Source organism: Drosophila bipectinata, chromosome 2R, assembly GCF_030179905.1.
Source record: "Drosophila bipectinata strain 14024-0381.07 chromosome 2R, DbipHiC1v2, whole genome shotgun sequence".
In the NCBI taxonomy this organism is placed as follows: Eukaryota; Metazoa; Arthropoda; class Insecta; order Diptera; family Drosophilidae; genus Drosophila; species Drosophila bipectinata.
In genome coordinates, this window is record NC_091737.1 from 5,874,357 (window position 1) to 5,887,066 (window position 12,710).

At 38.3% G+C, this 12,710-nt stretch overlaps 2 protein-coding genes across 2 annotated transcripts; one reads left to right on the top strand and one right to left on the bottom strand.

Moving 5' to 3' along the window:
• Positions 1–1,742: 1,742 nt before the first annotated feature.
• On the bottom strand, positions 1,743–3,031 carry Tsp42A (Tetraspanin 42A). The gene has a single exon (XM_017248597.3). It carries the CDS (start codon positions 2,908–2,910, stop codon positions 2,137–2,139), a length of 774 nt encoding a protein of 257 aa, XP_017104086.2. The 5' UTR covers positions 2,911–3,031; the 3' UTR covers positions 1,743–2,136.
• A 6,918-nt stretch (positions 3,032–9,949) lies between these two features.
• Positions 9,950–11,539, top strand: Or42a (Odorant receptor 42a). The gene is made up of 3 exons (XM_017248585.3): positions 9,950–10,728; positions 10,786–11,143; positions 11,196–11,539. Exons 1-3 carry the CDS (start codon positions 9,950–9,952, stop codon positions 11,280–11,282), a joined length of 1,224 nt encoding a protein of 407 aa, XP_017104074.1. The 3' UTR covers positions 11,283–11,539.
• Positions 11,540–12,710: the final 1,171 nt, after the last annotated feature.

Here is a 12,710-nt window from a genome sequence, read left to right on the forward strand (position 1 = left end):
GTCAATTCACCCAACCATTCAGCAACCCGTCGCTCTTGCCTTCCAACCGCTCCTCCGTCAAATGTGCAGCTGGCTTAATAGCTGGACAGGGCGGGGGCAGGAGAGTCGTTGGTAAAATGTGCAAAAATTTCGCGCACTTCCGTTACATTTCGCATCCTTTCTGGCTGTTTATTTTTCGGTGGAGCTTCCTTTAGACAAACCGCAACGGAAGCACTGCCGTGCACTTTTCCGGTCCTACCTCCCAGTTCAAGCCACTTTTTTATTTCCCCTGCCGTAGCTGAACATTCCTCCCAAGTCCGAGTAAAAAGCGAATGTTAAAGTGAATGGCTAAAATCGTCTGTCAGCGTTAAGGGGAGGGTAAAGTCAAATCATGCGAAAATAGCCATGTTTTTGTGATTTTTTTCCTGACGACACAGTTAAAATTTATTTATTCAACCAACGGTATATTAAAGAATGACATTAGAAGAATGTTTTATAAAATTTTTACAAAAAAAATATTTAAAAATATGGCAATGGTAGCAATTGTCCGGACGTGTCGCCAAAAAAAGTTGAATTGCGGTGCCCCTCATAACTCGGTGCTGGATCATTTGTAATCAAAAAATTAAAATTCATCCGTTAGATAATAGTTCGCCCCAGGTAACGCTGTAAAGGTTTTTTGAAAATTGCAATTTTTTTTAATTTTTTCGAAGACTTTGAAGTGAAAAACTCAATTTTTTGGGAAAAAATCGGTTAATTTGTCATTGCAAAATCAAAATTATGAACAAAAAACAAAAAAACTCGACAGCGTTACCTCGTAAAATATGTACAGAAATAGTGTTTAAAATTTCAAAAGGATCGGTGCAGTAGTTTTGAAGTTATGAGGGGCACCGACTTAGAAAACGTGAGTTGTGGGAAAAACGCTTTAAAGTTTTAAACACCAGTGTAATCCAGTGTAAAACGTTTATAAGCAACTTTGTCAATAACTAATAACTTCGTCAATTTTGTTTAATTTGACTTGAAATTTTGACACAATATTCTTCACTCGACAGCGTTCAATTTAAAAAATAAAAAAAAAATTGAAAAAAAAAAAATGTAATACCTTACCCTCCCCTTAAAGAAAAATGTAGTTCATAAAAATTAGATTTTGTTTGTTCCTAGAACAGTTTTTACTGGGCTCTACTTCTAAAGGATCTTAGTTTCTGAGAATTGATTCTTTAGGCGGGCGAAGCTTTTGAAAGATTGGTTGGGTGGCTTCTTGAAACCGTTTACGGAGTAGCATTTATATGACATTTAAAAGTGTAATTTTATATAATTAGGCAGTGTTCTTTTGTCAGATAATTCTAACTTGGGACCGTATTCATTATAAGTTGTATTTTAAAAATCCCAAAATAATGAAATTTTGCCATTTAATTCAAGATTGCGGACTATATTATATACTATATCTTGTCCTTGTCTATATATCGATCACCTCTTCGGTCCTCTATTTTATATTAGTTTTCATTTTATTGCTGGTCATTAAATGAAATTATACAATTAATTATTAATATGTTTAGTTTAATTTTAGTCTCTACAAGACTAAAGACTAAAAAGACTAAAAACCGACAAAAAAGTTATCTTTTAATAAAAGGATTTATTTAAAGGAAATAATTTCAGCTAATTTCCTATTAGGTCTTAGATGGGGAATAGAAATTGCACAACTTGTTCAAAGATTTTTTTAAACGTGACAAGGTCACGGCTTCTACGATTGAGTCAAAGCGGTAAGATTGAAGACGAGAAAAACACTTTATTTACTGGTTCAATGATACATATAAGAAAAGTTGTGGGAAAATTTTAATGGTATTTAATGAAGAGTTTTTTTTAGGCTTAGGAGTGAGTCATATAAATGCAGCTAAAGCTATAAAAGCATATTTAATTGTTCCTTTTAAGACTGAAATCGAAGTCATTATATATTATTTAATGGCATTTTCTTAAGTACGAAAATAAGTGTAGCCAATGCATAGAGGATGGAGGATTCCGGGGTCGTTCTAGCATCCTAATTAATGGGCCACAACAAGTTAGCCGACAACCCCACATATAAAAGAATAAACAAGAGTTGGAAATAGGGGAATGGGGTCCATAATGAATTAAAGTTCAATTGACCAGAACAGGCAAGAGTCATTACTTTCTCCAATAATCACTGTTACGGTCCGAAGGCTGTGAGGGCTCCTCTCCAAACAAAATATTCTTTTCCTCCTCAGTAGCTTCAGTAGTATCCACGGAATCATCCTCGAATGGGTCCTCGTGAAAATTGACATCATGAAAATGCATTAGCATGACGATCATGCCCAACGCCAAAAATACTGACACGATTATGTTGTCGCGTGCCACATCCATCTCAATAGTCCATAGGTACTCCTCAACCTTGGGATTGCAACCGGGGCAATTCGGCTCGCTGCAACAAGAGCCACTGTCCCAAGTGCGATTTGCAGACGGTGTCTGGTAGTCGATTACTCCCACCATGCCACAGCAACTGAATTCGGCCTCAATCTTTCCTAGGGTTCTCTTCAGCCACATTTGGTAGACGAGCAAATGGGCGAAGTATTCGAATCTGTCGCGGTACATGAAGCGGGTCACCGCAATGCTTACAGTGTAAAGGAGCACTACGAGACCAACCAGTATGTAGCTTCCGTACTTAATAAGGCTAGGTTGCTTGGCCATACAAATGCCCAGGATAGCTTCCGATATGTAGGAGAGCATCGTCAATCCACGAATCCAGAACAGCCAACCCCGTATCACCACCGGGTATAGACGAATGTCGGGGAACATGGTCGACCGCAGATAAAGGTGGCTAAACACGTCTAACATAAAAATCAGCCCTATCACAATTAACACCACATTGATGTGCAGGACGCAGTCGCGCGACACGCGGCACCAGCCACACCGCCGTGGCATCTTGCTAAAGGGAGCTGTGAAAAATTAGATTCCCAGATTGCTTGCTTTGAAGTCAAACGACTCCGAGATCTTTCGTACTGAAGTCGAAGTCGACTGAGGTCCCAGTCCAGACTGTTTGTTGATTTTGTTATGAGTGATTTGGCAAAGCTCAGGTGAATAACATCAACGTAACCGCCCTTCTTTGGCCGCACAACGGATGGTTGCCAGGCCTTCAAATGTAAATGAGTTTTCTTTCCATGGAAATGAAATTTGGCACCTACTGCGAGTAGAGCTTCCCTTCACGACTGGAGGGGGTAAGTGCCAGCCGCGGTAATAATAATAATAAGAAAGGAAAGCAAGCTTCGGGTGCAAGCTAAGGCGTTTAGGATGAGTGTGTTATAAGATAAACATATTGTAGGATATTGGTTATAGTTTGAAATATAATAATAATTACAGTACGAATTTTTCAAATCCCAAGCATTTACTGGACAGCCATAAGCTGTGACTGGTAACTTTATGGCATTTCCGATCAATTATAGTTATAGTTATAGAAGCAATAGGCTGTATTCGGGCGAACCCTCAGAAAATTTGTATATCGGATCAGTTGAGAAAAAATGGAATCTGAGGAAAGTCCTAAAGAAACTCTTGCTTAAAAACAGCAAATTACAAAGGAAACTTTACATTTCCATTACGTGTGCAAACTTTCGAGTACATAACTTTTCAGCTAAGAAAATATTTTGAATAGAAACTGATGCTAATTATTATATAGAATCCTAGAGGTAATGATGATCCAGAATGTATATATAGTATCAAAGATTATAAATTACTGTATAATATTTAATAATATATACTTAATGGGGTGGGAGATGTCTCGTTCACTGCGTTCCACACTTTTGGCCTCTGAGAGGGTATAATATTAAACGATTTAATCTAGAGTTGAGTTTCATTTTCCGTAAAAACGTCCATATTTTTTACCCGCTAATACAAGGTAGTACAAGGGTATATTGCATTAATGTGATGATGTTAATGTATGTAACTAGAGCCTTCTCTCATCATTTCGACTCCATAAAGTATACATACATACATATATAAGTATTCTTGATCAGCATCAACAGCCGATACGATATAGTCATGTTCGTATGAAAGTGTCGATGTCAGAGACTATTACTATATTTATGCTATGGAAATACCGATATCTTGAAAAAGCGATATAGAAATAACCCCTGTTTATGGGACATACATTATTTTCGTGATTTGTAAAATGAGGTATTTTTGTCTGGTCAAAATTCAACAAAAAGTTACATAAAAAGTAAACAAAGTAATTCGATGAATACAATTAAACTCTACATTTAAAATCATAAAATCAATTTAAATAATAATAATAAACTTAATAATAGAGACCTAGCAGGAATTGTTTATTAGGTCGAATATATTACAAAACCGTGTTTGAAATATTTCTAACACCCTCAAAATCTTGATTTATTTAGAAAAAACGGGTTTTAGGGACATTTTTTCTCTTAAAAATTCGTAAACGCGTAATTTTACGCCGATTTTAAAATTTCCGTCGTTTTTCAATAGTTAAATAATGTAGCTTTTGAAAAAAAGGGACTTTCAATTTTTTAACACAAAAAGGATACAATTTTTACACAAGAAACTGACATTATGGAATTTTTTTCATATTTTCGGACTTTGACGCCATTTTTTTGGGTAAAACTGGTATCAATTTTGAAACACACTAATGTTGTCTCATTAATCTTGAATAAACAAGACAAAATGGTAAATGGTAAATTATAATACCCTCTGCAAGGGTATAAAAATACCAAAGTTGGTATTTCTACCAAAAACCATTTCCGACCATTTCCAAAAAGTATAATTCATACAAAATTTGAACTCTCTAACTCATACTCATACTAAATTTCATAACGGTCGGCCGACTATATCTTATAGCTGCCATATAACTGAACGATCGGAAATGGTTTTTGGTAGAAATACCAACTTTGGTATTTTTGAAGATAGAAGCTTGAGACTTTTTTTAGATTTTGTATTGTAATAAATTGGATTATATGTATATTCATATTCCCATAAGGATCGGCTCTAACTATATCCGATGTTTGCGATATATATCCGGTTTAAACTGCAAGGGTATATAAACTTCGGCTCCGCCCGAAGTTAGCTTTCCTTTCTTGTTTAAGATAAAAGTTTGGGACTTTTTTTTAGATTTTTTATTATAATAAATTGGGCTATATAATCATATTCTCATAAGGATCGGCAGACTATATCCGACGTTTGCGATATATATACGGTTTTAACTGCAAGGGTATTTAGCTTTCCTTTCTTGTTTTTTTTTCTGCTATGTCATAAATACGGTAAATACAGTGATATAAATAATACAGTAGGCTTTGAAATATATAGTAGACAAAGCATTTTGTAGTAGGGGAATGATCAAAATCTCGCAAATCATCCAAAAACGAATACAAAAATGTTTGAAAACTAGACATTTAAAGTAAAATATATGAATCAATCTATGAAAGAATATATATTTTTTTTTATTTTTTTTTTTTGCGGTCTTTCTGAATTAGAAATGGCTTGAGCATCGAATAGAGTATCAGCTAGCATTCCTGTCTTCATCATAAAGCTTAGAGGCCCAGACGACTGAGGGGCGCTCGAGAAACGATAAAATAGTATATATTAAGCTATTTGTAATTTATTAAGCTACGAGGAGTTAGTCCTGACAAGCTGTCCTGACAAGGAGATTGAGTAAACTATATCGGTTTTTTTTATCTCTTCCGAAAGCCATCTATGACGATGGATGGATGTCAACTCCAATAAGTTCGCGGTGGTGGAGCTACGCTTAATAAAGCCATGATCGAGAGATGATCGCAGAGCAAATGTGTTGCAAATGAGGAGTAACTAATTTTTCAAATAACTTTGGAATTGCCGACAATTAAGAGATCCCTCTGTAATTGGCAGCATCGGACTTTTTCATTTTTTTATGTAAGGGAATTATGAAAGATTCCTTCCACTTAAGGGGAAAAATGGAGGTTTCCAAAGAAAAGTTGAAAAGTCTTAGAAGAGGTTTGCACAGAGCCCTGGCACAGTATTTTACCACACAGCCTGGTAATCAATCCAGGTAATAACTCCGATAATAAGCTTTTTTCGGAGAAAAACGGACAGAAAATAAGATTTGCTGATTGAATGTTGTATGCGTAAGACTGATCTGTTAACTTAGGTGGAGAACAAGTTGTTTGAAAAAATTCTGCGAATAGATCGGCAATGGCCTGATCAGAGGTCGCAGATGAATTTTCAAACGTAAGCAGAGGTGGAAAAGATTCATATTTACGCTTTGTGTTTACAAAATTATAAAACTGCTTTGAATCCTGACTAAATTGTATCCGGCAGCGGCGAATATAATTCCTGTAACATTCAGCGTTATGCACGGAAAATTTGACCGAGCTAGTAGATATCTTGGGAAATCAATACTACTGCATGTTTTTTTATATTTAAGTAAGAGCCTATTTTCAGTATTTTTAAGGATTGTAAGGCTCCTTGTAAACCAAGGAGGATTTGTTAAAGCGGACGGATATTTCCATGGCACACCAGAATATCGGACCAATCATATGTATCGCTAAGGCTATTAAGTTTGTGAAAATCAGCTTTACGGAAGCAGCAAATCTTATTTGCCACGCATGGAGACATCTGATCGATACCAGAAATGGTTTTGATTGAGACCTGTAGCGTAAGGTGATATGGATCCTATGGGGTTGAAAGGGGGAAAGCTCTGGAGAGAGCGGTACCATCGGGATCAGATATAAAGCATAAGTCTAAAAGCCGACCTAACGAATTTCTAATGATTAATGAAATGATTAATTTGGTCTAGGGACATATCAAAAATTCCCGCGGTGAAGTCATGGTGCGTGATAAGGGATAAAGATGGTGAGTTAAAGACGTTGGACCACTTTAATTCTGGGATATTAAAGTCGCTCACAGCGACGAGGTGGTCACGATTAGCCATAAGATCAAAAACGGGTTGAATAGCGGACAAATGCTGCCAATATGTGGGCGGTTCAGTCGAAGGCGGTATATATGAACAAGTAATGTATAAAGATTCCGCGGACAAAATAATTTGAATGCAAATAAATTATACACAGTCGAGTCCCGATAATTCGAAAGGGCAAGTGGATAACTTTTTTTACAAATTAGACGGAAATTCAATTTATCGAGATTTCTATTTAACGGGGCTCAAAAATGAAAGAGTCGAATAAACGGGACTTTTACATTTCACATCATGTTTACATATGTATTTAACTTTATTTAAATTAAACACATATTATAAGTATGTATATTCATTTGTACGTTTTTCAAATAAGGGAAAAATTAAACAATAACATAAAATTGTACTAATAAAAAATTAAGCAGAAACATTAAATTATAAAAAACAAAAATTCAAGCTTTAAAATAATTGTTAATTTTTGGTAACAATAATTGGTAACAGCAAACTAACCGAAAACAGTGAGAGAAACAAAAAATTCATAATGCATAGCGACATAAAGGCGGCATAGCTGTCTGCAAAATCTAACGGTGCTTTAACTACAAAAAATTTCGCATTGCATTACGATTTATAAGAGGTTAGGAAACAAAATTACGATTTATAAGAGGTTCAATATTCTTTGCGTTGCGCCAAATGCTACGAATTAACGAGGGGACCAAAATGTATGGAATTTTTACGAATTAACGAGTTTGAATGCAAATAAATTATTTTTGATTTGATTTAGCGGGGTACGAATTATCGGGATTCGACTGTATTACCAAACTCTTGTGATTTCACCTCTTCAGAAGCAAGAGTGGAGTCTACCGAAATGAGGACTCCACCCCCCCTTCGCTAAGGTCGATCCCGTTTAAAAGTTGTGTACTTACTTTGAAAAACTTCGGAGCTAAAGATCTCCGGCTTTGACCAAGTTTCTGGAAAGGATATAATATGGGATGCAAAGAAAAACTTTCAGAATATAGTTTGGGGAGTTTGCTACGTAACCCCCTAGTATTCTTATAGGTAAGGGTTAGTGACGATACTAGTTTTACGAAAATGTTCTCTGTCCAAAAACTGGGTGAACAAATCGTCTTGAACGTCAGCGCAGGCACACGAATCTTGAAAGAAGACGTGCGCCTTACAAATTTATGTTTAAATTTCGCTATGTCTTCCACCTTTATATCGGCTTTAGTTTTGGCTTTGATATCAGCCGAGATATCAATCTCTGAAGTATAAGGGGCAAGCCTAGAAACAAATATATGTTTTGATGGAGGAATCACCTGTAAGGGTTTTGGTGTCGCAGGTACGAGAACTGCAGCATCAGTCGGTGCGGGGGTCCAGACTGTGGAATACCCTTTTGGGTAACTCTGGCGGAGGTTTCATTTACTTGGACCTGTGGTATCACTTGAAGGGATACCACGGAGGACATATCAGACAATTGCTCACTTTCCTTGAGAAATTCGGACGGCGAATTGTTCTCAGTTTTAGCCCTTGGGGTGGCAAAAGATATGAGCGGCTGCGGTATTGACGGCTAAGTAGACTGAGGCGGATCACGAACAGCGGATTTCTTACGCTTAGGAGACTCCGTTAGTAGCTGAAGGCTGATAAACTAAGTGTCAAGCGCGCAGAGGTCATTGACTTTACGAAAACCAGTGATCAACTCTTTAAATCCATTTTTGGTCTGTCTCATGAACGACCTCATTTCGCCTTGGACAGCACGACAATTTTCACAACAATATTGTATCCCAGACCTACGGGAAATGGCATCCGAAACTGAGGCAGTGAACCCGGCACACTTGGCGTGTACAACGTTTTCACATAGCCAGCAATGGATGGTAGGCTGTGATGAGGAGATTGTCTTGTTACAAGACTTCATAGAAAAGACCAGTTTAAATTCCATATTATTAATTAACAATACAAAAATAATATTTAAAAAGTTAAAACACACTTTACCTTGAACCACTGGGCCAAATAGGAAGCCAAAGCGGGAGCTTTGGGAAGTTCAAATGAAAAATTCAGAAATAGAGATAAGAGGGGGAAGAACCAGAGCTGAGCTATGCTTGGAATTGAATTTAAACAAATTAATAATTCCCTTCCAAATACATATGTATACCGCAGCACACGCTAAGCAACTGAAAAAACTGAAAACTGAAATTTCTCAAAAAAATTCGATTCTCAAGCAGGTAAACACCGGTTTACCAATATTTATCATTATAAATAATAACAAAAAAACTATATTTGAGTTCTAAAAAATTTAACTTAATTATTTTACCCGAAATCGAAATAAAACCTGGTGATAAAAGTCGCAGAAACAAAGCCTTTCATTTCAGCTGATGCTAAGAGACTTAAAGCATTTAATTAAAAACTTATTTAAGTGTGGGTCACTTTCCCTTTAAGACTCCGTTTGAGACTGTCAGAGTTTGCTAATTAAAATTCCATGCAGCAGCTGAGACCCTTTTTGTTATAAACAACCCAATGATATTTCCAATGAAAGACATATTTATGATACCTTTGACAAATTGAGATAAATATAGTTTTTAACACGAAAAAAAGTTTAATAAAATTTTAATTGTCGTAAATTTGATAGGTTCTTGTGAAATACCTTTGATTGCTTACACAATCATTGCATTATTGAGCGATAAAATATAGTTCTTTTTTCACTGTGAACTGTTACAGACTGCTGGCCGATAGGTCATCAGTTATTTATATGGAAGTGTAAACTTTTACACTTTTGGGCAGCATTACGTGCTGGCTGTTCTGTAAGGCGAATCAGGGTCGGCCTCGTGGCCACACCAAGACCCCTGCACTGCTTTAGCCCTAAACGGCAAAGAGAGTCGAAAAATCCTGGTGGCAGACTGTGGAAGAGCTGAGGGGCCATGGTAACGTCGCCCTAATTGATTGGTACCAACCTTTTTCTGTGGTTTATAAATTATCAAAGTCAAATCACATTGATGAGTTTATAATCACGCTACGGTTTCCCCTATAAAAGGGACGATGGATAATCAAGGATCCATAGTTGAAACATAGACCTGAACTATGCGAAAGCTACGCAGAATCTTTCCAGCGATGTACATTCGGTCGGAGGATGATCCGGCCCGCTCCCGGGACGCGACCCTCTACTTACTGCGATGCATCTTTCTTATGGGCGTGCGGAAGCCTCCGGCCAAGTTCTTTCTGGCCTACGTGGCGTGGTCCTTCGCACTTAACCTCTGCTCCACCTTCTACCAGCCCATAGGCTTTCTAACAGGCTACATCAGCCATCTGTCGGAATTTTCGCCGGGAGAGTTCCTCACTTCCCTGCAAGTGGCCTTCAACGCTTGGTCCTGCTCCACCAAGGTACTAATTGTGTGGGTGTTGGTCAAGAGGTTCGATGAGGCCAACATCATTCTCGATGCGATGGACAAGCGTCTGACGCAGCCTTCCGAGCGACTGCAGGTCCATCGCGCAGTCTCAAGCAGCAACCGGATATTCTTTTTCTTCATGACCGTGTACATGGTGTATGCAACGAACACATTTCTCTCGGCGATTGCTATCGGTAGGCCGCCCTATCAGAACTACTATCCCTACCTAGACTGGCGTTCCAGTAACTGGCATCTCGGAATGCAGGCCGGCCTAGAGTACTTTGCCATGGCAGGCGCCTGCTTTCAGGACGTCTGCGTGGATTGCTATCCTGTTAATTTCATTCTGGTTCTGCGGGCCCACATGTCCATCTTTGCCGAACGCCTCCGCCATCTGGGAACGGATCCAGTGGAAAACCAGGAGCAGCGGTACCAAAAACTGGTTCAGTGCATTGAAGACCACAAGGTTATCCTGCGGTGTGTAAAGAGACATCAAAGACGTTACGGATCTAAAATTCGTGTGTGGTTTTTCAGTTTTGTAGACTGCCTGCGCCCCGTGATATCGGGCACCATCTTCGTGCAGTTCCTAGTGGTGGGTCTGGTGCTGGGCTTCACCCTGATCAACATCGTGCTGTTCGCCAATCTGGGCTCTGCCATTGCCGCACTCTCCTTCATGGCCGCAGTGTTGCTGGAGACCACACCTTTCTGCATTCTCTGCAACTACCTCACGGAGGACTGCCACAACTTGGCGGATGCCCTGTTCCAGTCTCAATGGATAGACGGCGAAAAGCGGTACAAGAAGACGCTTTTGTATTTTCTGCAAAATCTCCAGCAGCCCATTACCTTCATGGCCATGAACGTGTTTCCGATATCCGTGGGAACAAACATCAGCGTAAGCTTTCGTCCTTCAAGGCTCCGTTAAATTTAATTGCGTGTCTTTGCAGGTCACAAAGTTTTCATTCTCCGTGTTTACGCTTGTAAAGCAGATGAATATTGCTGAGAAACTTGCCAAGTCAGAAGACGATGAATAGAGGAACTGTATAACCGTACAACCACTTGGTTACTGTGCTTGTCTTCTAAAATACATATTTTCATAAAATTGTCTAGGGTAGCGCACATAAATGCGCGGAAACAAGAAAGAAATCGCCGAGACTTCGCTGAAATGAAACGGGGTTGCCTCTTTCTGTTCTATATTAAGTATATATATTTTTGACCAGCTCCAACAGCGTAGCCTATATAGTTATTTCGATCCGTCTGGCCGTATGAGACTAAAAAAAATAGAGCTATGTACTCATATATGTACATCATGTGAGTACATGTTTTTAATTTTGCCCATTCTCGTAATTTTAATGGCATAAATGCAGTATGAAACTGTAATAAACTGGTTAATGCACAACACAATTGGAAACTACAACAAAAAAGGAAAGTTAATACTGGGGTAATACTTTTTCTCACTTGACTGCTCTTGCAGTCAAGATCAGATATATCAGATCAGGATTAGTTTACCAAAAATTAAATGTGTAGGAAAATTGTGTTGAAAAGTTGTGTGCAAAGTTTCAATTCGATAGCTTTCGCGTAGAAATAGTCAGACGGACACGCTTATTTCGATTCAGTAGGTGATCCTGATCCACAATATTTATACCATATGTGTGTCTTCGCGGAGATGTCTCCTTCATTCCTGAAACCGAAACCTGTTGATTGAATTTCCTCCACAATGATTTTTTGAATCATCCGATGAGATGCCTTCCAATAGAGATCCAGTGCCTCCTCCAGATCTTGACGAAATATTGCCAAATCCGCACCAGGGGAAAGCAAACAGCATTTCGGGGTTCTCGTCTGCGGCGGAGAGATGTATTGGCTATTAGAGGAAGATGATCCCAAGAAAGTTGGTATTCTGATGCTCAGCTCATTGGAATGGATACCATTTAAAAAACAAATTTATGGCACTTGAAGTGAAGTGGAGTGAAGTTTTGTGCATATGAGTAGTGTAATGGATAGCCAGTCGCTAATACTTGCGATGGCGAATTTTGGACAGCTTTTAAGAGACAGGAGCCTGAAATTACCCTAGGATCTACTTTTACCTACCCTTGCAGAGGGTATTATAATTTTGGTCAAAAGTGTGCAACGCAGTGAAGGAAACATCTTCGACTCTATAAAGTATCAGGATAGTCTCCTGAGTTGATATAATCATGTCCGTCTACGCGAACTAGTCTCTCAGTTTTAAAGCTATCGACTTGAAACTTTGCACACACCTTTCTTTCCTTTGCACGCAGTATATAAGTCTGAACGACCGGGATCGGCCGACTATATCCTAAGCTGCCATATAACTGATTGATCGGAAATAGTAAAACTTTGGTGTTTTTAGAGTTAGAGAGTTCAAATTTTACACGAGAGCTATATTTGGCAAAATTTTCCCGATCCCGGCCGTTCCGACTTATATATGGCGTGCAAAGAAAAGA

Excerpts from the sequence above, each read along its gene's own strand:
- Or42a (XM_017248585.3), top strand. The coding sequence starts at position 9,950 with ATGCGAAAGCTACGCAGAATCTTTCCAGCGATGTACATTCGGTCGGAG. Across the intron at positions 10,729-10,785 it reads GACCACAAGGTTATCCTGCG|TTTTGTAGACTGCCTGCGCC; the intron begins GTGTGTAAAGAG and ends GTGGTTTTTCAG. Across the intron at positions 11,144-11,195 it reads CCGTGGGAACAAACATCAGC|GTCACAAAGTTTTCATTCTC; the intron begins GTAAGCTTTCGT and ends GTGTCTTTGCAG.
- Tsp42A (XM_017248597.3), bottom strand. The coding sequence starts at position 2,910 with ATGCCACGGCGGTGTGGCTGGTGCCGCGTGTCGCGCGACTGCGTCCTG.